General features: G+C 40.6%; 1 protein-coding gene across 1 annotated transcript in view; it reads right to left on the bottom strand.

The window, feature by feature from the left end:
* MAML3 (mastermind like transcriptional coactivator 3) overlaps positions 1 to 27,650 on the bottom strand; it is a 483,261-nt gene that overhangs the window by 182,568 nt on the left and 273,043 nt on the right. The window contains exon 2 of the mRNA XM_089693893.1: positions 20,774 to 22,288. Coding sequence (XP_089550019.1) covers positions 20,774 to 22,288 — 1,515 coding nt within the window. The remainder of the gene's footprint in view (positions 1 to 20,773; positions 22,289 to 27,650) is intronic.

The raw sequence follows: 27,650 nt of genomic DNA, 5'->3' as shown, positions 1-27,650 counted from the left end.
TATATCTGTGAAAAAATTGTTGCTTCTTCCAGTTCCAGTTGCCAAACTCTGGACAAAAATCTAGAGGCCAGGCTTGCATGTTTACGTTCTTCACTACCAGTATTGGTTTTGTTTATCATTTATGAAATTTTAAAGTGTTACTAAACCCAGGACCCTGCATCCGCTATATCTGGTCTCCCACAGTACATGGAACATGGAAATGCAATTATTTTAGTAAATATAAACTGCAAAATACCTTTTCTCATCAGCAGTTAGAGCAGTTTTGTGACTTCAGCAGAGCACTGGTTAAAGCTTGTAGGAGGAGTTTTGTTTCTGCTCTAGGAGGATGCAAACTTCCTGACCTCTGTCTGACCAGTGCTGATTGGCCCTGTGCTGATCACATTCAATCTCCCAAGAAAAAAAAAACATCTCTAGCAATACACACCAAACTGAGCAAGTGCAAATACCTACGGTTCAGTCTGTCTTATCAGGAGATAAAAAGTGGTCACTTGAAAAAGGGGAGGAACAGAGAAGACAGGATCAAATGGTCTTTTACACAATGCAGAGGATTAACCCATTAGGTTCCACAGTGAGCATACCAAGCATGCTTTACTGCATATACAGACTGATTTTACTCATGTGGGTTTAGTAACACTTTAAGGCTCACAACACATGTGAGTTTTTTTAATACATTTTTTAGTCTTGTTTTTTTTACTTTTTTGTGTGGTTGCATGTTCATGCTTTTGTATATGTTACATTTACTGAATGGGATAGTTAAACGTGGAATGTTAAATACATGGTAAAGAGTAGTGAATACAGCAGCATAGATAATGACTGACATTATTCTACAAACCATTTACATCAATTTAAACACTAAACTAAACACATCTAAACAGGCTATGTATATAACGCTTTATTAAAGATAAAAAAAATCCCAGCCCAGGCAGCCTACATCATATGGTCTCTGGCTACCAATTATTATTTCAGTGTGTCTATGATTTCAAAGAGCAGAGAGATAAGATAAACAAGACTGCCCCCCTCTCCCTACATACATAGATGATTACAAAATATACAAAGAAACAAGGTTTATAATGTATTAACACTCAATGATAATATTGTTTATATTAATGTTTGCATTAAACTATACCTCCCAACTGTTCCTCATTTAGAACCAAATCCCTCTGTCCCTCTTTTCTTCTCAGCTGTCCCTAATTTTAGACACCTCTGCAAATAAATGTATTACCTACATATACCAACTGAAGTGACTAGTCTCAGGTGATACACAGAGATGAAAACACTCCTCCTCTACAGCCATTCAAAGAACACAGATCAAAGACTTCTCAGCTCCAGGAGGAAGAGGGTGGGGAACTGATGTTCCAAACCGCACAGCACACAGCTGAGTGTAATCTGAGACTTGAGTGGAGTGAAAGGACACACCTGCCTCTACACAGTCTCATAGGGATGGGACCGTGGGCTTGGTGTCAACATAGACTGTCAGATGCAGATAGCAGAGGAAGTAGAGAGGAGACAGAAACCATCCTAGGTGCTTTGAGTTGAGGCAAGTATACACTATAGAAAGATATGCTTTGTTCATTTTTCATTTCAGGGGTTTACAACCACTTTAACTACTAAACGTTTTACACTATATTAAACCTTTCACACAAACCTTTTTATTATTTAAAAAAATCAGTATGAAGGAAATATAGTGATCAAGCATCATAAGCACTTGTGGGTTTAGCCAATTGTTTTTGTTTGCTTATAGATTCTTTATGGGTCATGTAATGGGTGGCATGGCAGGGGGCTCATCCTACACACTTTGTTCTACAGGGTGTTCTTCTTTTCCATCTCAGAAAGCTGCGAAGAATGTTAACCTCTTGCTGTCCACATAACGCCTATGTGCAGCTGCAAAGAGGGTGTGCTTTAATACCCACGTGTAGCACATACAGTATGTGTTCATGGGTGACAGAGCTTTCTGTGTGAGAGCGCACTCCCAAAAACAGCTCTTGGTCTCTGCTAATGATTGGGGCACCGGTCACCAGTGGCCAGGCCAATCCTTCCCTCCACTGGCATAAAGACCCACACATTCATATTTCTAAGAAACATAACCTGTTCTAAAGCTAAACTCGCAATTGAAATACACACAGCTGAAACTGACAGTGTGAACTCTATTACTTGTCAAAAAATAGTCATTTTGTTTAGCTCATTTTCCAGTCTAGACATCTTTGTCAGAAAGCACTGCCAGATTGAACAAAAAGAAAAAAAAACCCCCAAAAAAAGATTTCTCCATCCACACTTTACAGGGTGGATGAACAAATATCCCACTTGTATTTTGACAGCCAGCCCCATCATCTGTCAAAACACCCAAACAGCAACTGCATTTGATTAGATGTTGCCCTGTTCAGCTAAACATTTTCCAGAAGACTCCTTCAACAAGTCAGTCAAACGATCAGCTTTTTTTGAATAGAGTGGGGCAGGCAGGCCATCTTGGTTTCAACCAAAATTTGCACAGTGTATGGCCAGTTTTAGGGCATCTTATTGATGAAGAAAAGTTGGCTGAGCGCTATGTAAATTCCATCTAGTTCTTTGTGATCAAAATTCACTTCTTGGGTGTTCTTGTCACCACCCTCCTGCCCAATATTCTTTTACTTGAAAACATTTAAGGAGGCAGAGGGAAAACTGTGAGCTGAACAGAAGCTGCATTCAATCAGGTGCCACCACTGTTCAGGTTGTCAGAAATACAATAGGCGCAGTGGGAGATTCCTCCATCCATGAACTTAATTTCTTTTTTCAGACTGCAGGCTGAACAAAAAATACCAAATCTAAGGTCCCAGTTACACAAAGGGTCCGATCAGGTCCACCTGTCAGTTTTCCAGACGTGCCTGATTGGACCCTCTATTCACTCCTATGGACAGACAGGTGTAAATGGACTTGTGTCTGTTTACACTTGCCTACTTCCAAACCAATCTGATCCACTTAAAAAAAAAAGAAAGCGATCCGTCTCCCTCCATCTAGGTGGATTGGAGGGCAGTCCGGTGTAAACAAACAGCCAGTCTGTTTACACCCGCCAGTCTATAGAGCAGAGTAGGTTGTGTTCGGTTCCATAAACTGAGTGGATACAGACCTGTCACCCGCCCACTCTGCTCTTATCAGTGAACAGATCCCCTGCTGATCATAACAGAGTTTGCCCCATAAGAAAGGTGCCTAAGAGTGTATCTCCAGCTTAAAGCAGAGTTCCACCCAAAAGAGGAAGTTCCCCTTTAAAGATTGGTCCCCCGCTCCCCATTAAAGATTGGAACCTTTGGGGAGCGGGTAACCGAATTTGACAGGTACCCACTCCCACCTCCACTGTGATCGCCTAGGCAATCGGAAACGGAAGTTGTCCTCCCCCCTCCCTCCCTGTAGTCTTGTGGGACACGTGACAAGTCCCAGAAGATGATGGGGCCATTCAGGAAGTGCAGTGCTACTCGTGCATGCGCAGTGGGCACCCGGCTGTGAAGCCGCAAGCTGTCACAGCTGGGTGCCCACACTGAAGATGCCGGCGCCTGGAATGAAGCGGGCTGCGGTGGGGGCAACGCGGGATCATGGGACAGGTAAGTGGCTGTTTTTTAAAAGTCTGCAGCTACAGTTTTTGTAGCTGCTGACTTTTATTTTTTTACAGAGTGAGTGGAACTCCGCTTTCAGCCCTGTGCGCTTCTCTTAGGTCAGCTAGCTCCATGTAAAGTATATTAAAGACTGATTAACATATAGTGCTGCCTCTTCCTCTTCCAATATGAATCCTATTGTGCAGGGCTGTTAAAATGATTTTTTGAATGAATTCATAACTGGTTGAAATTGGGGGAATTTTATATCTGCCTACATGTCTGCTTTAAATTAGGCCCAGGCCAAGTCAAAACTGCATTCCCATAGGGGTAAAGCCAAATGGTCAGATTCTAATTTCTGGATCTCTTGCTAAGACCACTTGCTTCCAATCACTTCATTAGGCTAGAGCTAACCATAAGATTTTCAGTAGCTCAGTTGTGCTACTAAAATGACTAGTGATTACCTCTAGGTGTAGTCATTGATTACGAAGCTGGTGAAACAAATGATACTAAAAAATAAGCTACACAAGCAGAATGTAGTAGCAATCCATGTCACGTTCTTGCACAATGCTCCAATCATGTGCGATTGATCGCTACAAGAGGCTACTACATGCTTTTTGTGTAGCTTATTCCATAGGGAGTCATTCGTTCCACTCAACTCCTGTTCCTAGAGATGGTCACTAGAGATTCCAGTAGCACCATTGAGTTACTAAAAAAAAAAAATCTCCCATTTATCTCTAGTCTAATGAAGTAACTGAAGTAGCAAGTGGTTAAATCTCTCGGAAGAAGAGATTAAAAAAATCACTTGTGTATCTTAACTCTAACTATACACATTGCACCAATTAGGCACACTGTAAGGAAACTCCACCTCCCCCCTATTTTGTAATACAGGACCGTGACAGTAAAGTACAGTAACAATCCAATTAAAAACAATAAATTACATATTTAAATGAGAAAGATTGAGTTGGATGGAAGCCAAAGCTCTGTACAGCCAAGACAACATTAATCTGCCCTCAAACCTCAGTGGTCAATGGGACCATATGTGATCTCCTTCGAGATACTTGGAGCCTTATAATCTGTAAAACAACTCTGTACTGTAAAAGGGAGATTGGAAAAAAAATACTATATAGTCACAGGTCTGTAATGTCATTGTCTGGTGCTTTTGTTCTTGCATTTGATGACATCATTACTGCCTTAATAGTGGCGCATCAATGTATCAATCGAGGGCTCTCCTCTAGTCACTTATGACTCCTTTATTTATCGTCATAAAGGTATGATTTTGGGTCAGCCACAGTTATTTTTTTTTTCTCTTAATGATATGAGAGTTCACATTTCACTGATATCACCAGAGCAGAAGAAAATAATGTCTAATGTTGCTAGAACATGCTAATGGAAGCGTAATGGCAAAGAACACCGCACTGTTCAAACACTTTCCCTTGTACCAATTGCGCTTTCCTTTGTTTGCAAAAAATAAAAGGCACCCAAGCTTTTAAAACGATGGAGAGCAAGTAGCAGATCTGTTAAAGCCTGGCAATGGTCAGGATCTATTTAGACTTCTTGAAAGAGAGAGACACTCTGCCTTTGTTATCTCCGGGTTTCATGTTTACAGAAAAAGGCTTTTTTTCTGCTTCGTTCAGACAGGCCACCAATTTATACATGCTGCCAACCATCCAATTATTCATATTCACGTGAAGCCAAGCCTGCTCCCCCCACACTTTTCTTTGGAAGCCGTGCGCCTTTCTTCCTAAATGTAATTAATGAGACTCATCGCACATCTAGGAAAGTAAGCTGAAAGCACCAGCTCTCTCATTGACATGTTAATGGGAGGGTCAGCTGCACCTGACCTTCTCCCCGGGATGTTTATATACATCCAAATCAGCCAATAACATGCTAGGCATCTGAGCTATACAGGCCGCGTGCAGCCATTTGCCATGCTTACAATGTTTTTTTTTTTTAGGAGGAGTTGGCCTCTTCAAGCTGGATTAACCCCTTTTTTTGACATGAACCTGTGATGTACTGGTTAAGTGGGATTATAACACATTACATTGTGTATGAAATCACTTTCAATAATAACAGCCTTAAAAGGTTGAATTGGGAACTGTCAGTTTTTTTTTACCAGCGCTGTTAGCGAAGCAAATCTTTAACATACTGACAACAAATCATTAAGCTTGGGGCACTATTGGCAACAGCATATTAGATTTAGATTTAAATACTACCACCCATAGACATATCATACCAGTCATAAGGCATACAGCTGACTGCTCAAAGATGTCCTTTCCTTCCAGTGTATCTTACAGTTGTAAGTCTGTGGACTACACAATCTAAAATATGGGTGTGCTGACAACACGGAACAATAAACATTGGGCCACAAATTTCCAAGCTGGCAGCTTGAATGCTTGCCCTATGCTGGCATCCTATAGCTTCTCTCTTTAAAAAGTAAAGTGAAAGTCATGTTCTGCAAATAAAAACTGGTCATCCATGATAGTAAAAATGAAAAGAATAAAAAATGAAATATTTTACTTTGCCCTTTTTGAACATACTAATTTATGGAAAGAAACAATGAGCTGCTTTTATTTAAACAGTATGTACTTTGCCTACAGCCAGCAAACTAACAGGTTCACTTGATAGCAGATTTAACTAGAAAAGCTACAATTTCTGGGGAAATTGTGTGAAGTGTTCTTGCCTCCACCAGTAGTCTACAACTGGAGTGGACAAAGTAACTGGGTGGAGTGGCTTGAGTAACTGTTGTGTGGTTGGAGTGGCTGGAGTAACTGTGAAAAGGTTTTGTCAGCTCCCACTCTAGTTTTGAACATTCCGCCATTCATTCCTATGGGACCAATTTCACCACAAAAATGCCGATATTTCATGAACCATTCGGCGAAACGTTCCACAAAGTAATAGCACACCAATCGGGAACAATACGCACGTTTCGGTATATTACTGTCCATGTAGTGTAAAAACTGCGGGAGGAATTAGGGTGGTAAATTTGGCTATAATAATAAGAATATATATGTGAGATAACAGTAAGTGGTCTTGCCATGCAAGAACACTTAATAACCATAAGAAATGGAGGCATTGAACGTAATAGGTGTCGCTTAAAGTATAAAATATTGTCCAATAACCAAAACAGCCTACAAGCAAAAACGGTTACATAAAGGACAATGCCATACTCAACTTGTATTCAAAAAATATGCTTTTATTAGCAAAGTGGCAATGTGAAACATTGAGTAAAGACTGCAGATAGCCATCACCTCAATATATTACAGTACAAAAAACAACATAAAACCAAAAAATAGAAATAAAAAGAGACACCATGGCTAGGCCATACAATGTAATATGCTGTAGAGACAACGACTAAATGTCTTTTGCTCATAAAGCAAAACCCATCATGGTGCACCACCGTGGTGGGGATACATGTATCATACAGAACTGCAATGTAAATGCATGGACCAATCATCAAATTTGAACAAATGTAACCTTTACTTTCATGGAAATAGAAGCCCAGCTAGGAAGGATACACAGTAGAAAAATAAAATGTCTGTCCATATTGTGATTACTTACTGCGCCTAAAACCTCCACTGGCTTGATCTACTGCTGGGGCTCATCAAACACCCAGTACTTACAGAACTAGTGTCCCCAGTGGAAGATTTCCCCTCTATTCATGTTTGGCTGACAAACCAAAATTTGAGATTTTCTTTCATTCTCACTTTTAAGGATATTGGTAAAAAGGAAAATATAGAGGCTGAATCTCCCTAAATCAGCCCCTCCACAGCCCAGAGCTCCAATGAGTGCTGGAGGGGCGGAGCAGAAAGCAGGAGATTGACAGTCATGACACTCTGCCCAGATCGGAGGAGGAGAACTGAGCCAGTCAGTGGTGTTTGATTGCTCAGTTCTCACTGCAGTGCAGGCGGGGTGGGAGATGCAGCTTCGAACTGGTGCTGCATCCACCTAGGTGAGTATATATGTTTTTTTAATACGTCCATACTTCTGTACATATTTGTACGCCTTGGGAACGCCCACAAAATTATGCACACTCCTGCAGCGCACAGAACCCCATGTCCTTTTTGCAAGTACGCTGCAGTGCTGCCATTCATTATTACTGGAACTTCAATACCCCTTACTAACACACGTGTGTTGTAGCTTGCCAGAGTGCGAAGTAAATAAGTACCACACATGGTGAGGTGTGTTTAAAAATAAAAAATGTGCATGCACCTCATTGGTGTGATGGTTATTTATTGGGTATCCCATTAAAAAGAATAGGCTGCTAAAACATTCTGCACTTTAACGCACCCAGGCACAAGTGCGAACCCTGGCTAAAAATCTAATCTCAATAAAAAGAAACTTTCTGGAGGCACAAATGTTTTTTACGTCTTAAAAAAAAGCTGAAAAACACATTCTCGTGTCATAAAAAGCACAACCACAACCCTTCGACAAATATTTGTTTACAAAAAGGCTGTAGAGAGAAGAAACATTTTGTGAGTAGAGACATGCTTGCTTGTGTATAACCATTAGGAAAAGTGTACACATCCTCATCTATACTGTCCATCAGCATATCGGGGGATTGAATGGTAATTAAACACGCAGGCAGCTCTCTGCCTTGTTGTGACAGACACATATCAGCAACATGACAGGAGCAGGTACAGGCTGATCAATATTCAGAGCACAGCTGTGCCAGCAGGTGTATACCTTCCCATTGTCATGTACATTACAGGAACATCTCAAGGCTCCACTGTAGTCCATGTGGAAAGACTCATGTTTCCTCTGCTCAAGGTGTAGGTGTATGTAATTAGGTAGAACATACGGCAAAAGAAAATCACCCAACTCTGTACAGGAAAGCAAAGCGTGATAAGCTGTGATCTAGATATCTCTATGTACAAATTACTTCTCCCAGCCTGAAATCACAAACATAAAACTACTGCTCGTTGTCTACTTAAAAGTAAATACAAATACTCTGTGAAATATCCTAAAGGGGATCCCCTTGATTGTTATAATATCCCTCCATGATGTAGTAACAGAGTATCTACAGCAGTGGTTCTTAACCTTGTTGGAGGTACTGAACCCCACCAGTTTCATATGCGCATTCACCGAACCCTTCTTAATTGGAAAAATAAAATATGATTTTTAAAATTCAAAACATAGGTATATATTTATACATAGGTGCACAAAATGAACAAAACCGTTAAGAACAAAGAACAAAACCATTAAAACATGATTTTCACACAAAAACAAAAACATAATAATGAATATTTACTGCACGAATCATATGAGTCGGGTGTGGGTCTTCACCTCTGCCGAACCCGCGAGACTGACTCACTGAACCCCTGGGGTTCGATCGAACCCAGGTTAAGAACCACTGATCTACAGTATCTACCCTGATTCCTCATAACAACTCCAATTTTCAGAAACAGAAATACAAATGCTTTAATTTTCTCTAATATCACATATTCTGCAGAAGATGACATGTCAGATCTGAGTTAAACATTCTGCTATCCTTATAGGATAATTCTACTTTTTTGCAAAAATACTCTGCTCATACAAATTAAAGGAACACTTTTAAATCAGAGTATAATATCAAGTCAATAAAACTCATGGGATATTGATCTGGTCAGTTAAGTAGCAGAGGGGGTTGTTAATCAGTTTCAGCTGCTTTGGTGTTAATGAAATTAACAACAGGTGCACTAGATGGGCAACAATGAGACGACCCTCAAAACAGGAATGGTTTTACAGGTGCAGGCCACTGACATTTATTTTCCCTACTCATCTTTTCTGACTGTTTTCACTAGTTTTGCATTTGGCTAGATTCAGTGTCACTACTGGTAGCATGAGGCGATACCTTTACCCTACAGAGGTGGCACAGGCAGTCCAACTCCTACAGGATGGCACATCAATACATGCCATTGCCAGAAGGTTTGCTGTGTCTCCCAGCACAGTCTCAAGAGCATGGTGGAGATTCCAGGAGGCAGGCAGTTACTCTAGGATAGCTGGACAGAGCCGTAGAAGGTCCTTAACCCATCAGCAGGACAGGTATCTGCTCCTTTGTGCAAGGAGGAACAGGATGAGAACTGCCAGAGTCCTACAAAATGACCTTCAGCAGGCCACTGGTGTGAATGTCTCTAACCAAACAATCAGAAACAGACTTTATGAGAGTGGCACAAAGGGCCCAACATCCTCTAGTGGGCCCTGTACTCACTGCCCAGCACCACAGAGCTTGATTGCATTTGCCATTGAACACCAGAATTGGCAAGTCCACCACTGGTGCCTTGTGCTTTTCACAGATGAGAGCAGGTTCACCCTGAGCACATATGACAGACATGAAAAGGTCTGGAGAAGCCGTGGAGAACATTATACTGCTTGTAACATCATTCAGCATGACCTTTTTGGTGGTTGGTCAGTGATGGTCTGGGGAGGCATATCCATGGAGGGACGCACAGACCTCTACAGGCTAGACAATGGCACCCTGACTGCCATAAGGTATTGGGATGAAATCCTTGGACCCATTGTCAGACCCTACGCTGGTGCAGTGGGTCCTGGGTTCCTCCTGGTGCACGAAAATGCCCAGCCTCATGTGGCGAGAGTATGCCGACAGTTCCTGGAGGATGAAAGAATTGATACCATTCAATGGCCCCCACACTCGTCTGAACTAAATCCAATAGAACACCTCTGGGATATCATGTTTCGGTCCATCCGATACTGCCAGGTTGCACCTCAAACTGTACAAGAGCTCAGTGATGCTCTGGTCCAGATCTGGGGGAAATACCCCAGGACACCGTCTCATTAGCAGCATGCCCTGACATTGTCAGGCATGCATACAAGCACATGGGGACCATGCAAACTACTGAGTACCATTTTGAGTTGCTGCAATGAAATGTCAGCAAAATGGACTATCCTGCTGCATAATTTTTGTACTTTGATTTTTGAGGTGTCTTTGAATCCAGTCCTCTGTAGGTTGATCATTTTCAGCATGATATTTTTTCCCGTTGAGATCTGATGTGTTTTCAAAGTGTTCCTTAATTTTTTTGAGCACTGTATAAATAAATTTGTAAAAAAGGTAACATGTACAATTTTTTAATATATTAATTTTTTTTGCATTTGAGCATGAGACAAGTAGATCATGGACACAATGCTCTGGCTAATGACTATTCCTCTAGCCCCTGGGCTAAGGAGCAGGAGGAAGTATCAAGGGACTACAAGTATGGTGATGTCACCGCACTTGTGCTTCTTGAAGAACTACAGTTCCCCTGCTGCAGTGGCAGACTGGACTTGAAGTATTTTCAATCACAACTTTCTGTGAATGAATGATGTGGCTGTTTAGACAGAGCTGCACACAGCCATGATGATTTCAAATTTTTCAGGACGCTGCAAGGAGAAGTACCTAGAGATCTTGTAAAGGTAGGGGGTCAGGCAGTTTGGGGGTGGGAGATTCAGCATGTTGACAATGTGAAACATGGTCAGAAAGGTAGAGTGAAGCCAGGCATACATGGATCAAAATTTGGCTGGTTTAGCAGGAACCAGCTGAATTTCGATCCACGTATGGATGGGTACCATGGTTGTACACAAGTTGACATATCGATCGACTTTTGTACAACCAATTTGCTGGGTTTTTCCCAAACAATTAGTGCTGTCGGAAACAGCCAGCAACACTAATCAATGTCTTCTGCCAGCACAGAAGGCTCCTCAATGTGGTGGAAGGAAAGAACATTGCATCTATCTATGGCCTGCCTTATCTTATCTATGTGACCATGCTTTACTGTCTGTTAGTCTGTAGTATATCTGTTTAGACATTAGTACTATCAGTTTAAATAGTATTAAAACATTTTTTTCCACTCTTTACAAAGTAACACAACAGCAGCGAAAAATGTAAAGCAAATCTTTAAAAGAGAAGTAGGGGTTTCTTTTTTTTCCCCCAGTTATACTTACCTAGATGGAAGCAGCATCGGTCCGATGCTGCATCTGTCCCATGCCGGCTCTAAGTGTGAGAATTCAGCAATCACATGACTGCTGATTGCTGAGTTCTCACAGCTGCTCTGAGCAGAGAGCGGTGACTGTCAGTCACCACTGTCTGCTCTGCCACCCCAGTGCTCACTGGAGTGCTGGGCTGTGGAGGGGGAGGGATCAGCTGGCTCAAGAGCTTTGGCTTTATTTCTCCTTTAAAGCTGGCCATACATTATAAAATTTTCTTGATCAATTTCCTTTAAATTTACCTTCAACTATGTAGTGCAAGGGCCTGCCTGATTGCATACAAATTAAAAGTGTTTAGGGTTGACCTCATCTTATATGGTTTTGGTAAATTTAAAGTAAAATTGTACAAGCAAATTGTACAATGTGTGACCAGACTAAGAGTGGTAAAACCTTCTAAAGTAGCCCGAAGTCAGGGTACCTGATCTCTTCCTTAGATCATTTTAAGAGTGTCCTGGAAACTCTAAAACCTTCTTTATCAACCTTAGATTTTGTGGTGAAACTCTGACTCACCTCTTGCCACCTTCCTATTGTCCAGTAAAGCTGTCCATCTTCTTTGGTGGTCAATAGGAAGGTGTGGAGGAGAAGGTGGGCCAGAATTTGGCGATTAAAGCTTTGGTTGACAAATAAAACACCATGGGGTTGATTTACTAAAGGCAAATATACTAAGCACTACAATGGCACTTGCTCCAGAGCTTAGTAAGTGAGGTAAAGCTTCACTTTGCAAAAAATACCCAATCACATGCAATGAAAATAAAAAACAGCATTTTTGCTTGCACATAATTGGATGATAGAAATCAACAGAGCTTCCCTTCATGTCAGAGCTACCCTCAGATTTAGAGCAACTGCACGTGCAGTGCACAGACTATTTGCCTTTAGTAAATCAATCCCCATGTGTTTTTTGGTTCTTGGGAAGCTCAAGACATAATCTAAGAATATGAACATGTACCTACTGGGTGCCTGCTCTATGAACTTATAGATGGTGTGAACTACCCACAGTTTCATTTTAAAGTAAGGAAACCTAGGAATGAGAATTTGGACCAAAACTAACTGCAATCTAAAACTCAATAGATTTTTAAGAGGTGAGGGAGAATTAACAGTGGTGGGTGAATAGTAGACAAAGTGATGAGTGAAAGAGGTTGTGAATCTAGGATACCTGTCTTATTAAAATTTGGAAGGGTGTACTGAAAGCTAGATGGGTTAGTTAATGACTGAGGCCTTAGGAAGAACCCCCCAAGGAAATAATGAAACAAGAGGGATGGTCCATTTGCTTTTTGCTGAATGGGTTATATACAACAGTACAACCATTAAGGCTGCAGTGAGGTTGTACAAAAGGAACCAAAAAGCCCACCACCTCTAAAGTACTGTGAGATACAGGATTGTCTTGCAAGGGTGTACTGAAAGTTAGGACAAGTGACTAATGCCAGATGAAGAAAGTCCCAAGGAAATCATGAAACAGAATGTTCCATTTGCTATTCTCTGAATAGGCCACATGCAACAGTGCTACTTTAAGGCCCCTTTCACACTGATAGTCCGATCAGGGTCCACCTGTCAGTTTTTCGTGTGGACCTGATTGGACCATCCATAGCCCTTTATAAACCAGCGGGTGTAAGTGGACATGTGTCCACTGACAACCGCCGGCATCCGAATTGATCCTGTATGCTAAAAACAGACAGATGGGGATCCGTTCTCCATCTGTTTGGCAGATCAGATGACAGTCGGGAGAAAACAGACAGGCAGTCCGTTTCCATCCGGCCGCACCATAGAAAACAGTGGGCTGTGCCTGTGTCTGCTCTGCATTAGCGAAGCTGACACAGATCTGTCATCCACTTGCTCAGCAGGGATCATTAGAGAGAGCAAGAGGATCCGCTGACGGGTCTGCCCCATCTGAAAGGGGCCTTAAGGTCACAGTGCAGTGGTACAAAAAAAACCCTATAAAAGTCCACCCTTAAAGTACTGTGAAATACAGCATTGCCCTCCTATAACAGAAGATATTTACATGCCCTCACTTCTAGCACAAAACCGCAAAACCAGAAGCTCAATTTCTGCTTATAGCTATATAGGCATGCAAATAATTCTTTTTTGCCCCTCCCAGCTATGGGTGCATCCAGAACCATTGGTGTATAGCACAGATAAAGTCATTATTTTTCCAGAGCCAGTGTTACTAACTTGCATGCAACTGTTTCCGGCTTCCTAACCCTCATAAGTGCAAGATATGACATGTTCAAATTCACTTAAATCCCCTTTCTGATGCTCGGTTTGAACTTCAGCAAGTCGTCTTCCCCACGTCTACATGCCTAGATGCATTGAGTTGTTGCCACATGATTGGCTGATTAGCAATTCGTGTTACCAAGCAATTGAACCGATGTACCTAATAAAGTGACCAGTGAGTGTATTTTATTAGTGTTGCTGGTAGTATATGCTGCAGTTTCAACCAGCTTTCTATCAAAGGACTAAATGGATCAGGACAACCTACCACCAATGGTTTATGTACATCTGCATGACAGCAACTGTGTTGTGTTGATCAATTTAACCATTTTTCCATTGAAAGCTAGTTGAAGGTGGTTGCAAACTGGAAGGCAAGTGCTGTGTGTATGGTCAGCAGGAGACGTTTTTGTCTTTTAGTTTTCTAAAATTAGATTAGCAATGGCTATGTTCTAACCTACATATTTTGTCTGTTTCAGTATAACAAGACATGAAAAGAACTTATATAATAGTTAACAGTAGGACAACTGACAACAAAGTGGAGTTATGTCTCAAGCAATTGGCGTTGTGCACATTAAATGAATCCAGAGCTCCTATAAACCACATGTGCAATATGTAACAAGCGTAGTGGGCATCAAGTTGTTCAACTACTACAAATTTTCTTTTTCCATCATTAGGGCATGTTATCACGATGGGAGCATAACTGCCTACAGAGACAGTTCTCTTTAATATAGTCCTCAAGTACATCGGTAATAGGAATTTCTTATTTGAAGAACGATTGTGCTAGTTAGAACTGAATGAAAAACCGACTGGAAGGCTGAGAATAGAGTTGTGTGCACTTGTATGGTCAATTTTTTTTTTATCTGTAACTCAAATGTACATGTGCTGGGAGCTATAAATAGTATATGGAGAAGATAATCAACTGTTTATTCAACTGCTAAAAACAGTCAAGGTACATGTAGAACAGTGCTGCAAGGAATAAAATATTATAGTTAAAATAAAAATATCCAATAAAACTAAAAATATGCATGTCCAGCACTAGGATATAGTTTATTATATTTTATCTGGACCTAGCATCAGATATATTTTTTCATGTTGAAGTATAACTAAAGGAAAAAAATGTTTTATGTAGTTTCTGATAGAGTGGAGAGGGATTAGAACACTTGTCAGGTTTTTATTGCTGTCTGTGCCTCCGTTAGGGATATTCACGCTCTCTATTTGTCCCGTTTACCGATTTCACCAAGAGTGAAAGAAAATCCCAAATTTTGTGTTATCATTAGAACAGGATTAGAGGGGAAATCTGCCAATGGGTGCACTAGTTCTGGTGACCCTGGTGGTAACCAAGTCATTGCTTTGGCTATGGGACAGAAAGAGAAGGGAAATCTCCCCAATGGGACACAGATAGGGGTTATAACTCTCCATTACTATATCCAAAATGCAAAAAGTTTTGCCTTTAGTCCTACTTCAGGTGCAGCCATCTTTCTTCAGGTGTTACCTATGGCAAGCATTTACCTCCAAGACCAAGACCCAGGTCCATAAATATACAATCATGTCAAATTTACAAATGTCTGACACATCAGACTCCCTGCTGCATTACTTAACCTTGTGTCTTAATACAAAGTTCCAATGTTCTGGTCTGATAAGAGGCAACCAAGAAAATACTTCTTCCTGTCTGCAGCAGACTAGTGATGTCATCTCAGCCTAGGCAAAGTGACATTACCGATTGTGTAATGGTAAGAGGCACAGTTTTTTTTTATTATATTGTTGCTGTAACTTGTGACATGTCGACAATTTATTCATACACTACACATATAAAGTTATTACAAGGTCCACTTCAATGTTATATATCCTAGAAATATAAGGATTTGTCTAATTCTATGCAAAAAACAAAAATGATATTACTACTAATGTTTGTTTCTACAATAGGTCCAATCTTACAAATTATAATATCAATAATAATAAAATAGCAATAAAAACCAATACTCTTTGACACAAGATATCTCCCATATTTATAACCTAACATTGGTGGACTGATGTCCAGAATATTGTTTACTTATTTTCTGAGCCCCGCAAGTCATGTTAGTGATTCATAGAACAGCTTGTAATGAGATTGTGCAGTGTAAACTGGCTGCACAGCTCATAAGACCTCCTGTAAGCACAGGAAGAAATCCGATTTCTCCATCCTGCTGTGTACCTGACAGTCCTAAAGATAATGGAAGAGGATAGAGATAGGGAACACGATATTGCTCTTTATCAGATGGACAGAGATTGCAAGTAACCCTAGGTCACAAGTGTGCTTTCCAGCCATTTATCTTCTTTTATACCTTAGCTTTGTTCTGTGATGACTGAACCTGGCTGCAGAGGTAATAGAGAGCAAAAGACTTGAGTGTGTGTATGCATGAAATAAATATGCTGTATCTTGTAGTTATTACAGATAGTAAAATGCCCTTTTTGCTTCCATTTTAGATTCAGGTTGAAATACATGGTCAAAATAATAACAAAGGATTTGAGTTAGGCTAGTTGTTTAGAAGAAACAAATAATTTAAGAGTTAAATAGAAATTTGTTTGTGAGAAAGACACATTTTAGAAGAACAAATACACCCCATGGGCTATACTGGTAATACCACATGCCAAAAAAAGGCACATGCCACCAGCGATATGGTCTCTCACATATGCACAGTAGTGGACAATCTCTGAGGTCGCTACATCAATACCATGCACAGCAGAAGAAAAATGAAGACACCAACAGTATGGCTGCAATTTCCCATGCACGAAGCATAGAAAAATTCCATAATCAATATGGCAGTGATTTCTTATGCATGCACGGTAGCAACCAATATCTAAATTAACTACTGATCATGCCTGAGAAATCATCACCATACTGATGTCTTCACAAATCATTATGCATATGTTTGATTGCAGGAAGATTGGACAACGAGCTATATATCCCCAAGATGCCACGTATGCGTGGTACCCATCAGCTACCAAAAGTACTGCAAAGCAGATAACAGCATGGCAATAGGGGTAATGGCCATTAACACTGAGGAAATAAATTGATCTAAAATTGACTTAAGCTTGGGGGGTTCTCACCATAATCTATGAATGAACACTTTTAAGTCCCTCCAGACTCCCAGAGGTTTGGCAAACTCTGATGAATGTGTAAGGTGGAGCCTGCCCTTTAACGTCATCACACTACACTAGGTCGGTCTATGCCAAACTGTCTCAGGGGAATTGAAATGGCTATTCCGTGGATTATGGTGAGAGTCCCCTAAGCCTAAGTGAGTTAACAAGCCCAGATTCCTACACAGAATAAGTATTATATGTGTATGGTGCTTCTTGAAATTTTCCATCAGGCTTGTCTAGACCTCTTTTATTCTAGAGGTCTATAACTGGGTGAGTATATACATAGGAGAGCACAGTTAGAGGTGGTGTGTTTGGAGAACACTGTCTTTATCACCGGTTTCAATTTTGAAGAGGAGTGATTTACACAATCTCATCATCATTTTCTGCACTAAATATATTGCTGGTTGTCACATGCACACATTATTTGAATGTTCGGACTCACATATGACGTGCATTGGACTTTAAGATCTGCTGTTTGATTTCTCACATTTGCCATGCATAAATTTATTTATATATTTGTTTTATTTGTACTCTTATTACTTTTCACATGTGTGTATAAGGTAGTTTATTTATTATATGTGATGCAATAATATGTTAGTTTAGTTTGTTAATATCGTTAAAAGAGAAGTAGGGCTTTTTGTGAGACCGCTGATCACTGAGTTCTCCTCTATGCTCTGAGCAGAGAGTGGTGGCTGTCAGTCACCGCTGTCTGCTCTGCCCCCCCCCCATCCCTGCGCTCACTGGAGCACTGGGCTGTGGTGGGGAGGGAGTGGCTGGTTTAGGCTCGCTGAGAGGCTGAGCCAGGTACCACTCCAGACTCTGGGGTGGATCCCGACTTTAAAGTCAGGATCTTTCCCCAGCCTGGACCGCCTGAGTGACATCAGCCGACAGCAAACTTCAGTCCGCTGACAGATGAAAACAGGTCACATGAGTGCAGAACGAACTGCACTGCTGTGATCCACAGGAGAAGTACAGCCAAAAGAACTTTGGCTGTACTTCTCCTTTAAGCTCTGCACATTTGAATGTATTATGTTTGTTTATTGTGGATGAAACAGTTTTGTGCCAGCTAGGTTTAGAGTAGGGAGGTAATAGATTGCTGCACAGTGAAACTTTTTGTATTTTCAGATCTAAAGTTCTTGATCTTCAAGCTCCATAGCAGGGGTTATTAGTCGAGATGAAAATATATTCCAATGTAAAATCAGATGGAAGACTAGTAGAAACCCAACACATTTGAGTGGCCAAAACAACCTACATAGCCCTTTATTAGGGCTTAAGAATGGGAGGCAACGCATACAGACTGGATTAAGAATACAATGTATATGGTATATTGATCAATTTTAGTGATGAAGTACAATGTTCGCCAGCAGCTGGAGCATCACTTAGTTGATTAATATTTACATTGTATCCTCAATCCAGTGGGTGCACTTGGTTTTAATCCTTATGTCCTGAAGAAGGAGGCGACGTTTTGGCCCTCAAAACACATTGTATTACTGTAGTCCACCCGATTTTACATTGGCATACATTTCCATCTGTACTATTAACTTGTGGTGTGGGAGCTTCAAACTCAGTTCCATTTATTTGCATTTTAAACCAAGGAAATTGAAGTAATCCTTTGCTGTGTAGAGGTTGCCAGCCCAGAATCCAGACACCCTGTATAAACACAATAGTAATACCAGTAGGACAATTCCAGCATTCAAGCGGTACCTATCTATGCCTTCAACTAACATTAAAGTGGTTCTAAAGGCTTAAGGTTTTTCATCTTCATGCATTCTATGCATGAAGGTAAAAAACCTTCTTTGTGCAGCAGCCCCCGCAGCCCCCCCTAATACTCACCTAAGCCCCCTCTCGATCCATCGAAGTGTACTATAGTCACAGCTATCCCGAGACTCCCTCTCTTCATTGGCTGAGACAACAGCGGGCGCCATTGGCTCCTGCTGCTGTCAATCACAGCCAGTGAGCCAATGAGAAGAGAGAGGGGGTGGGGCTGAGCCATGGCAGGAGGGAGGGGCCTAGCAGCACTGAAGGTGGACCCGAGAAAAGGAGCATACGGGCTGCTCTGTGCAAAACCACTGAACAAGCAGGTAATATAGACATGCTTGTTATTTTTTTTTAATTAAGCCCTTTGAATCACTTTGGGGTGAAGCATGGCTCTCAGCAACCTGCCAGAAGCCCCTTCCTCATACCACCCTGCTGATAGGGAAATTGTATATTTTATATTTCCCTGTTATTGTTGGCTCATATTGTTGGGTCACAATATCTAATAATTAGACAAGGATGGTCATTTTATCTGACTCATACCAAAGGAATGTTACTGCAAACTGACCGAGTCCTTTAAAGGTCATATTGTTGCTTACGAGGGGAGTCGGCTGGGGGCTGTTCATTCCCACCATGAAGAAACACCTGCTATGAACATCTCCCTTGCCCTCACCCCTGCCAGTATATAATACCCCTGCTACCACCAGAACACCTACTTTACCCTCCTACACTCTCCCCAGGTCTTTCACAACACCACCTCCCCACTCTCACCATGATGCCTGCACCCCTGCTTACTCTTCATAGTGCCCATTCCGCATCACCCTCCTTCCCGTTCTTAGAACCATGCCTGCATCAACCATCATGCCTGACCATCACCCCAGCTCTCACACCCCCACCTGCACACCCCCTCATCCCAACCCCACTCTCTTCCTTCCCTGCTTTCAACATCATATCTGCTTCCAAGACTCCTCTTCATGCCTACGCACCCTCCTTCCTGCTTTAAATATCGTACTATGGCATCTGATCCACATCCTCCACTCCAGCACTCACCACCAGACCTGTGCAAGCCACCCCCTCACTTTCAACATTCTAGCTCTAGTTTCACCAGTACTGTCACCACCACACTTGCAGCCCCCTCTTTTCATTGCACCCGACTCACCTATTCCTCCACTACTGCTCCTGCTCGCCTCTATTCCAACCCTCATTTCAAACCATGCCCAGTCTAGGTTGGACATATATATATATATTGTATTTATACTGTATATATTTAAATGAACAAATATTTGCATGTGAAATTTTGTCCATTGTGCTTATTGAAGGAAAATCAAACTATAATAGAAACACCCAGGTTTATTTTCATTTGATGAAGATGCCGCACATATGTGAACAACCTACATAGCATATTTCATCAAGATGTTCTAGGAACAAAAAAAGCAAGAAAAATGTAGCACAATATAGTGAATAGTTAAGAACACAACTCCTACACTGGTATATAAAACTATAATTTAAATTGATCTCTAAAGCATGCTTTAGATACAGTATAAGCAGGTATAGTCACCTTAACCAAGAAATGAGCTTTGCACAGTTTTTAGATTACAGTATTGGCATCAGTTAGGGCTGTCTTACACCTGAATTGTGGTTTGCGATCCTGTGCAATTCAGTGCCATTCGATTTTCAGGCCATTCATTTGAATGCTCTGAAATCACACTGGATGGCACCAAAAGTAGTGCATACACTACTTTTTATAATACAGTGGATCGTATGATACTGCAGTACCATGCAATCTGATGCAGGCAAATACACTGCATTTGTGATCTGCTTTGGGGTTTTGTTAGGTGTGCACTGACACCCACAGGAGATCACATACCCAGTGCATGAAAGGCGCACAGAAGACAGGTCTCCCCTACTGCATTCTGGTATGAACAAGCCCTTAAAGTTAATTTTCTGCTGGATGTCATAGATGTAGTCATTGCAGTGTTCCTTGTTCTATTATGTGATGGTCCATAGTAGAGGCCATGCTGAACAAACTTGTATTCTTAGTCCAAATTCTAAAGTGTAAAGTATGTATGTAAAGACTAAATGTAAAGACTAAAGGCTAAAATAAATGCCTGTGACCTAAGCCAGTGAAAACACTTCTGCATGAACTTAGCACCTACAAGAAATATTTTAGCACCTACCTGGCCGTGGTTCGGGAGAGATCCATAACCCATCTGCTGATTAATAAGTCCCTTCTGCTTCATGATAAGCATGCGCTTCTGTTCTTCACTCAAATGGCTCATCTGTGGTGGCATTGGAGGCTGCTGCTGCTGCTGTTGCTGCTGTTGTATGTATGGTAACATGGCAGTTTTGTTTTGGTTGGCAATTGGAGGAGTCATTCGTTGACTCATATCTGCATTAAAATGTGTCAGTGGCTTTGTATTACCATAATTGAGCATATTGGGTGTTTTGCTGATTGAGTTGGAGTTTAGATTGCTGGTCTGCTGACTTATCATGTTCATGTGGCTTTGAGGGAGGTAGTTGTTCATAGTGGTTTTAGATGGATTATTTCCTATCGGAGGTACAATAGAATTTTGGTTGTTGAAGGATTGAGGATACATCATTGGGCTATTTGGCTTTTCAGTTCCAAACGTTCCTCCGTATGGACTAGATGGAGGCCCTACAGGTGACCAGCTGGATGGCTGGTTTGTATGTTGTTGTTGTTGTTGTTGTTGTTGTTGCTGATGTTGCTGCTTTTGTTGTATGAGTTTTGCTCTTTGCTGTTGCTGTACTGCCATTTGCTTGAGTTGCTCAGCTGGAGATAAGTCAGCACTTGGGAGGTTTACAGACCCATTTCCTGAACTAGAAGTCGGTGTCATGACATAGCCATTGCCAGGTCTTGTTGAGGTCTGACCTGGTGTATGAGGTGGATTTGGTGTTTGTGGTGACTGGACAACACAACTTGCAGGGGAACCTGCAAGCATTAATGTTGATGGTGCACTGGATACTGAGGGTATACTGGACACAGAAGACACATTAGAAAAAGAAGGACCAGATGAAGAAGGTCTAACCTGGGGAGAGCCCATTGAGACATGTGGAAAAGGTGAGTGAGATGGATCACTCTTTACACTGGCAGTTTCTTGAGGAAGGGGTGTTTGAGCTGTAGGCCTGGAGAAGTCTAGGTCCTTTTTCTCCTCAAAGTCCTCATTGAACAAGTCCTGAATATCATCTTCAGGGACAGTGTTAGCAAGTTCATCTATCAACTCCTGCCACTCCTGGTCATTCAAATTAATGTCCGAGAAAAGCTTGTTTTGGTTGGAAAGGGAAGTATCAGAAGTGTCAATGACAGAAGCGTCATCTAGTGGTTCTTGTTTCATTTCTTTGTTGATGACATTAAAATTCTCCTCTAACTCGCTAGAACCATTTACTGCTACCTTTACATCTTGCTGTCCACCATTTTTATTCATGTCCTCTGCACCACCTGAATGAGTCACGCTATTGGTAACTGGTAGGTGGGGCTTTATATCAAGCTGGTGAAGGGGTGACACCGAAGGCAGTGGCATGTTTGAAATATTATTAAGAGTGTCCATACCTTGCATGTCCTTTCTTCGCCGTTTAGCAGAAGGAGAATACCGGCCATCACAAATGCCATTTTGTTGATCTCCATTAAGCGGTGAACGCGCTCCTTCTAATTTCTTCTGCACTGCTTCTTGAAGCTGCAAATAAAAGAACACAAATCAATACATTTGCATTTTTAAACAATTGATACCTAGATTATAGTGCGAAGCAACAGTACCATTATCTATATTTACTCATCAGGTGTGTACATTCATCTGATAGCCAAGGGATGTGATGGGTTACTATTCATAACAACTAATCTGCATTGTTTTGTCGGCCATATTGAATCTCATATGCAACTAGGATATCTTTACATCTTCATAACAATTAATTATGAATGTTCCTCCCTTCTCAGTGTAACATTTTACTTGATGAGAACAAAGTAAACATTAGGTTTCCTTTTTGTTACAGAAAAAGAAATAACTATCCAAAAGGGTTAAATGCAGCATTCTGGAAGATTTATTAGTTTGATCCCATGATGAACCTGTCTGTGGCCTAGTTGTCAATAACTAAGTGTGCAATGTATACTACTAGTGGATCACATCCTTCAGCATGTGGTACACATTAGGGCTCCAGATATATGTGCACTGAGCTTATGATGGGAGAATAAATTCAAGCTCCCTCTACTATTAGCTCCTACAGGTGCTACTAGGCGCGTATTCAAATTGGAATCATGTGTCTGCTGCTATGGGGTCCAGCATCGCTTTCACCTACTGGATACTGCTTTTCACAGAGGGCAGAATGTTACCATGAGAATTAAGTAATGTATATGAAAGCAGATAGAAGGAATGCATAAGGAAAGAGACAGAAGTGTTAACTTGAGAGCAAGATTTTGTAGTGACAGACAATAATATTGAAGTATACCTATGATCAAAATGTAATATCATATATTCATTTCCACATTATATTTCAATTATTTCTAGCCCACTTCTATTACTCTAAAATGATCTTGAAGTTAGTAAACTCACTTTGTAAGGAACCCCCACATATTTATTTTCTTGAATTCTGTGACATGTATTCACTATACCCTGTGAATAGGCAGTGCTGTGTCACACATTTCACTGAGCCTGAACTACAGAGGTGCTGAGAGGAGTGCGCAGAGGTGGTCTAACAATACTTAGTAAGTCAAAGGTGGACACTGACAATCTGGTAAAGTTGTAAAATTTATCTGGCTAGGTTCTGATTTCCTCATACATCAGGACATAATATCTCCTAGTAAGGCTACATTCATACTGGCTATTTAGGCACACCAAGCACCACCTCTTCCAGCCGCAGCTACTTGTGGCTCTCCGCACTGCGGTCATTATAGTGACAGGGGCTGATAGCTGCACCCAATCACTCACAGCCGTAGTGGGAATCAGGAAATTCCTGCCTCTACAATTCTCACAGGCCTAAAATGCTGGGATGTTAGGGGATGTACCCATCTTAGTTACATCTGCCTCTCTCTCTGCCTCTTTATCTGCCTCAATGTTTTTCTCCTTTCAAGCAGGCAGGCAATAGTAAGCACCAACTTTGCTCTGTACTCCATTTCAATTGTGCAGCTCTATCTCCCTGCTCCAAAAACTACCCACAAGAAAGAAGAGGAGGTCCCTGGGGTATAACATCCACCCAAGAATGCGGTATTTGGGAAAAAAAAGCCTGAAAACGCTGATGTACCTAAACATGCGTAATTGCATTTACAACCCTCAACTATCTTCAGGAAATATTTAAACTTTTCCAAGTACAGATTACTGGTGTTTAGCTGCTGTTAGATACAAACGTCCGTGTGAATGTAGTCTTAGGCCCCATGTACACATGAACTCCCGTTCAGCTCTCCTGGCAGCAGAAAAACAGTAAACGCGGGAAAAAACGCTTGTAAAGCGCGTTTAGCACTTGGACGTTTATTCATTTGATTGACATGAATAAATACCCAAGTGCTAAACACAGCTAGTGTTTAGACACATTTAGACGCATTTAGATTAGTTTTTGCCGCGTTTATCGGTTTTTGCCCAAAACGTTGCTCTCCTGAACATGATTCTTCTGCATTTAGGAGATAAACGTTTAACTGCCCATAAACTCTGCTGCTCCTGAAATCTGGTAAAAGCCTATGTGTACATGGACACATAGGCTTCTATTGAGTTGAGTTCAGGGGGCTTTGTAAAAAAAAAGTAAAAAGCTCCTAATCAAAATCTCTAAAAGGCCTAAGACCCCAGTTTAAAATGTAAAAAAAAGGAATAAAATAGCAGACCTAGTGAGCATTTTATTTTATTCCTAAATACCTGCCCATATGGAAGAAAAATATATTTTAAATATATTTTAAAAATATTCTTCCCAAATATATTGACATATATTTGAAATACTACAATTTTGGCCATATTCAATATATTTCAAAAATATAGTTCAATAAATATATATATACTGTATGTTGAAATGAGTTTGTATTACAAAATATATGAAAAATATTTTTAAAAATAAATTTTAAAATATACTGTATGTCTGTGAAAATACAAATCTACATTTTTGGAATGCATGTACAAATATATGTAAAAATATATGTTAAAATGACTTTTTTTATATGTTAAAAAAATAAAAAATATATATTTTTAAAAATATTTTTCATATTTTGGAATAAAACGTATTTCAACATACAGTATATTTCAAAATAAATTTCAATTAAAAAAAAAAAAAATATATATATATATATTTTTTTTTTTTTAATTGAAATTCATTTTGAAATATATTGATTATGGCCAAAATTGTAGTAGTTCAAATACCGGTATATATCAATATAATTGGGAAGAATATTTTTAAAATATATTTCAAATATATGTTTCTTCCATATGGGTAAATATATGTATTTTAAATATGATAACACAAAAATACAAGGGCAATTGCAACATTGTCTACAGTTAATTGTAGTTTAGTAAAAGTTAAAAGCTTCATTGCAAACAATGCAAAGTGAAGCGGACAAACTGGAACTTCTGTGTAAAATACGCCCATGATTGATGTGTAGTAAATGAGTGGATTAAGTGTGAGAAGTAGATGCAAGAGATGCACGTGAAGCTGGTCTATAACATATAAAGAACTGACTGTAAAAAAAAACAGCTCCAATAAGTATCCCAAAACCATGTAACAAAATGGGGAAATCTGCAACATTTAATCGGTGGATGAAAGGAATTGTATCTAAATTCCACTAAACACACAAATGCTGTTAGAAAGAAAGCACATCCACAACAGTTGTCTTAGTCATATTTATTTAGCGTTTGAAGTGTTTTCAAGACACTCCTTTAGCTCTTCCCCAAATCAAAGACTTATCCTGGCTTAGACATGACTGCCATCACAGGGAAACCAGCTGATACAAGGCATGTTAACTCAACACCACTGACATTTTCTCTTGTCAGGGCCTGCTACACCAGGGCGTTAAGGGACCTAAGAAAGGTAAGGCTTTACCCCAGCTACAGATCAAAGAGCTCTATATCCACAGCGCTGAGATCACATCCATGCCCCAGAGCAGCAATGGACAACACATAAATGCATCATACTTCCCTCCCATAACTATAAGACTGTATAGTAGCTATCTTTTTTCAAACAACTGCGTCAGCCATCAAGCACACAAAACACAAATAAGGATTGCCGGAAAAAAAAAAAACCCTTAACCAGTCACAGAGAATTCCTATTGCTGAATAGTGATATCTATACGTGCACACCCACTCTCACAGCTTTCAAATAACATGATAGGTTTATACACAAGTCTGCACAGCAAATAATGTTTTGCAATCATTAAATTTTAACAAATTCTAAAATATTGTCTTCTATACATATTAACTTGTCATGTTAATTCTCCATGATGATTTACCCTGACAGCTGTAAATCAGAGGAAAATAGTATCTGCTGTCAATACGAGCCTAAGTTTGCAGGATTGCCTATTGTAGGAAAAGCATATTAGAAAGGAAGAGGCTGTCTCCAGTTGTAAGGTTGGTTGAAGAATGATTGTTGGGAATTGTCTAGCTAGTTTACACTGGCGATCCAATCAGGTCTGCCTGTCAATTTTCAGATGGACCTCATTGGATGGTCAATGTATCCCTATGGACCAGCGGGTGTAAGCAGTTTACACCTGGCTACCTCTAATATGATCCAGTTTGCTAAAAAAAAATGGAAGAGAATCCGCCTGCTCTGTTAATGCGGATTGGATCAGAGGGCTCTCTGGTGTAAACAGACAGCGGAATCCGTTTTCTCCTGGCCGCCCACAGAGCAGAGCGGGCTCTGTCCCTGTCTGCTCTGTATAAACTGAGTGAACATGGACCTGTCATTCGCTCGCTCTGCTCTGCTCAGCAGGGGATCAGCGGACAGATCCTCTGCTGATCAAAATGGAGTCTGCACTGTGTGAAAGGGGAAATGTCTCCCTGTTAAAAACTTAATCTGAGCGCCAGCGTGGGCGTGATTTGTTGCTCCTGTGTTAAACTGTTAAAAATGAATAAAAACCATTGAAATACAAAAAACTTACTCTGGCCTGTAGAATTTTATTCGAAAGACGTCACTTTCAAAACATACGTTCTATCATCTGGTGGTTTAAGGGGGAGATTTAAATATTGGTTTTGGCCAGAGCAAGCAAAAAAATTGAAGACAAGGATGGAAAATGTTTTGTTTTAATCTAATGGGTAAGAACGAATTTCTAATTGCTGAATTTTCTCCCATCTGACAAAAATCGTAACTAATCTTATGTACATGCACTTGTCAAAAATTAATCCAAAAGCAGAATGTTCATTCTATGAAAATTAAGACAATGACATAGTAATTGAATGAAAAGTCATTTGTAAGTCTTTTAAAGCCACCTTCAAATGGTCGAAGGAGGAATTTTTATACTTTCTAATCTGACTGAATGAAATTCTAAAGATACACCTTGTCATTTGTTGCATTTGATAGATTATAAACCAACAGGTCAACTTTAAAGTGATATTAAACCCAAAAACATATTTTTTAATATTGCAGCTTACCAATCCTTAAAGTGGTTGTAAAGGCCCAAGATTTTGTACCTTCCTGCAGTAGCCCCCACAGCCCCTCCTAATACCTATCTGAGCCCCATCGCGATCCAGTGATGTGCATGAGAGCATCCATGAGAGACAGCAGCGGAAGCCATTGGTTACTGAGGAGAGACAGGGGGCAGGGCCAAGATGCAGCTCTTTGTGTGAATGGGCACACAGAGCAGTGGCTCGGGAGCAACTCTGCTTGGGTACCCCCACAGCAAACTGCTTGCTCTGGGGGCACTCAGCAGGATGGGAGGCCAGGAGTATTGGAGAGGGACCTGAGAAGAGGAAGATCAGAGTTGCTGTGTGCAAACCACTGCACAGAGCAGGTAAGTATGCCATGTTTGTTATTTTTTTTAAATTGCCTTAAATATCACTTTAAATGTAGTGGCTGCATTTGATTTTTTCGACTTTTTTTTCTTTATTTTCATCCGGTGCTTCAGCCAGTGACACACTT

The sequence above is a fragment of the Staurois parvus genome, unplaced genomic scaffold (genome assembly GCF_062004578.1).
Source record: "Staurois parvus isolate SC_StPar_1 unplaced genomic scaffold, SC_StPar_1.0 ptg000639l, whole genome shotgun sequence".
NCBI lineage: Eukaryota > Metazoa > Chordata > Amphibia > Anura > Ranidae > Staurois > Staurois parvus.
The sequence above is the reverse complement of the archived record's forward strand: the minus strand, read 5'-3'. Positions and strand labels throughout refer to the sequence as shown.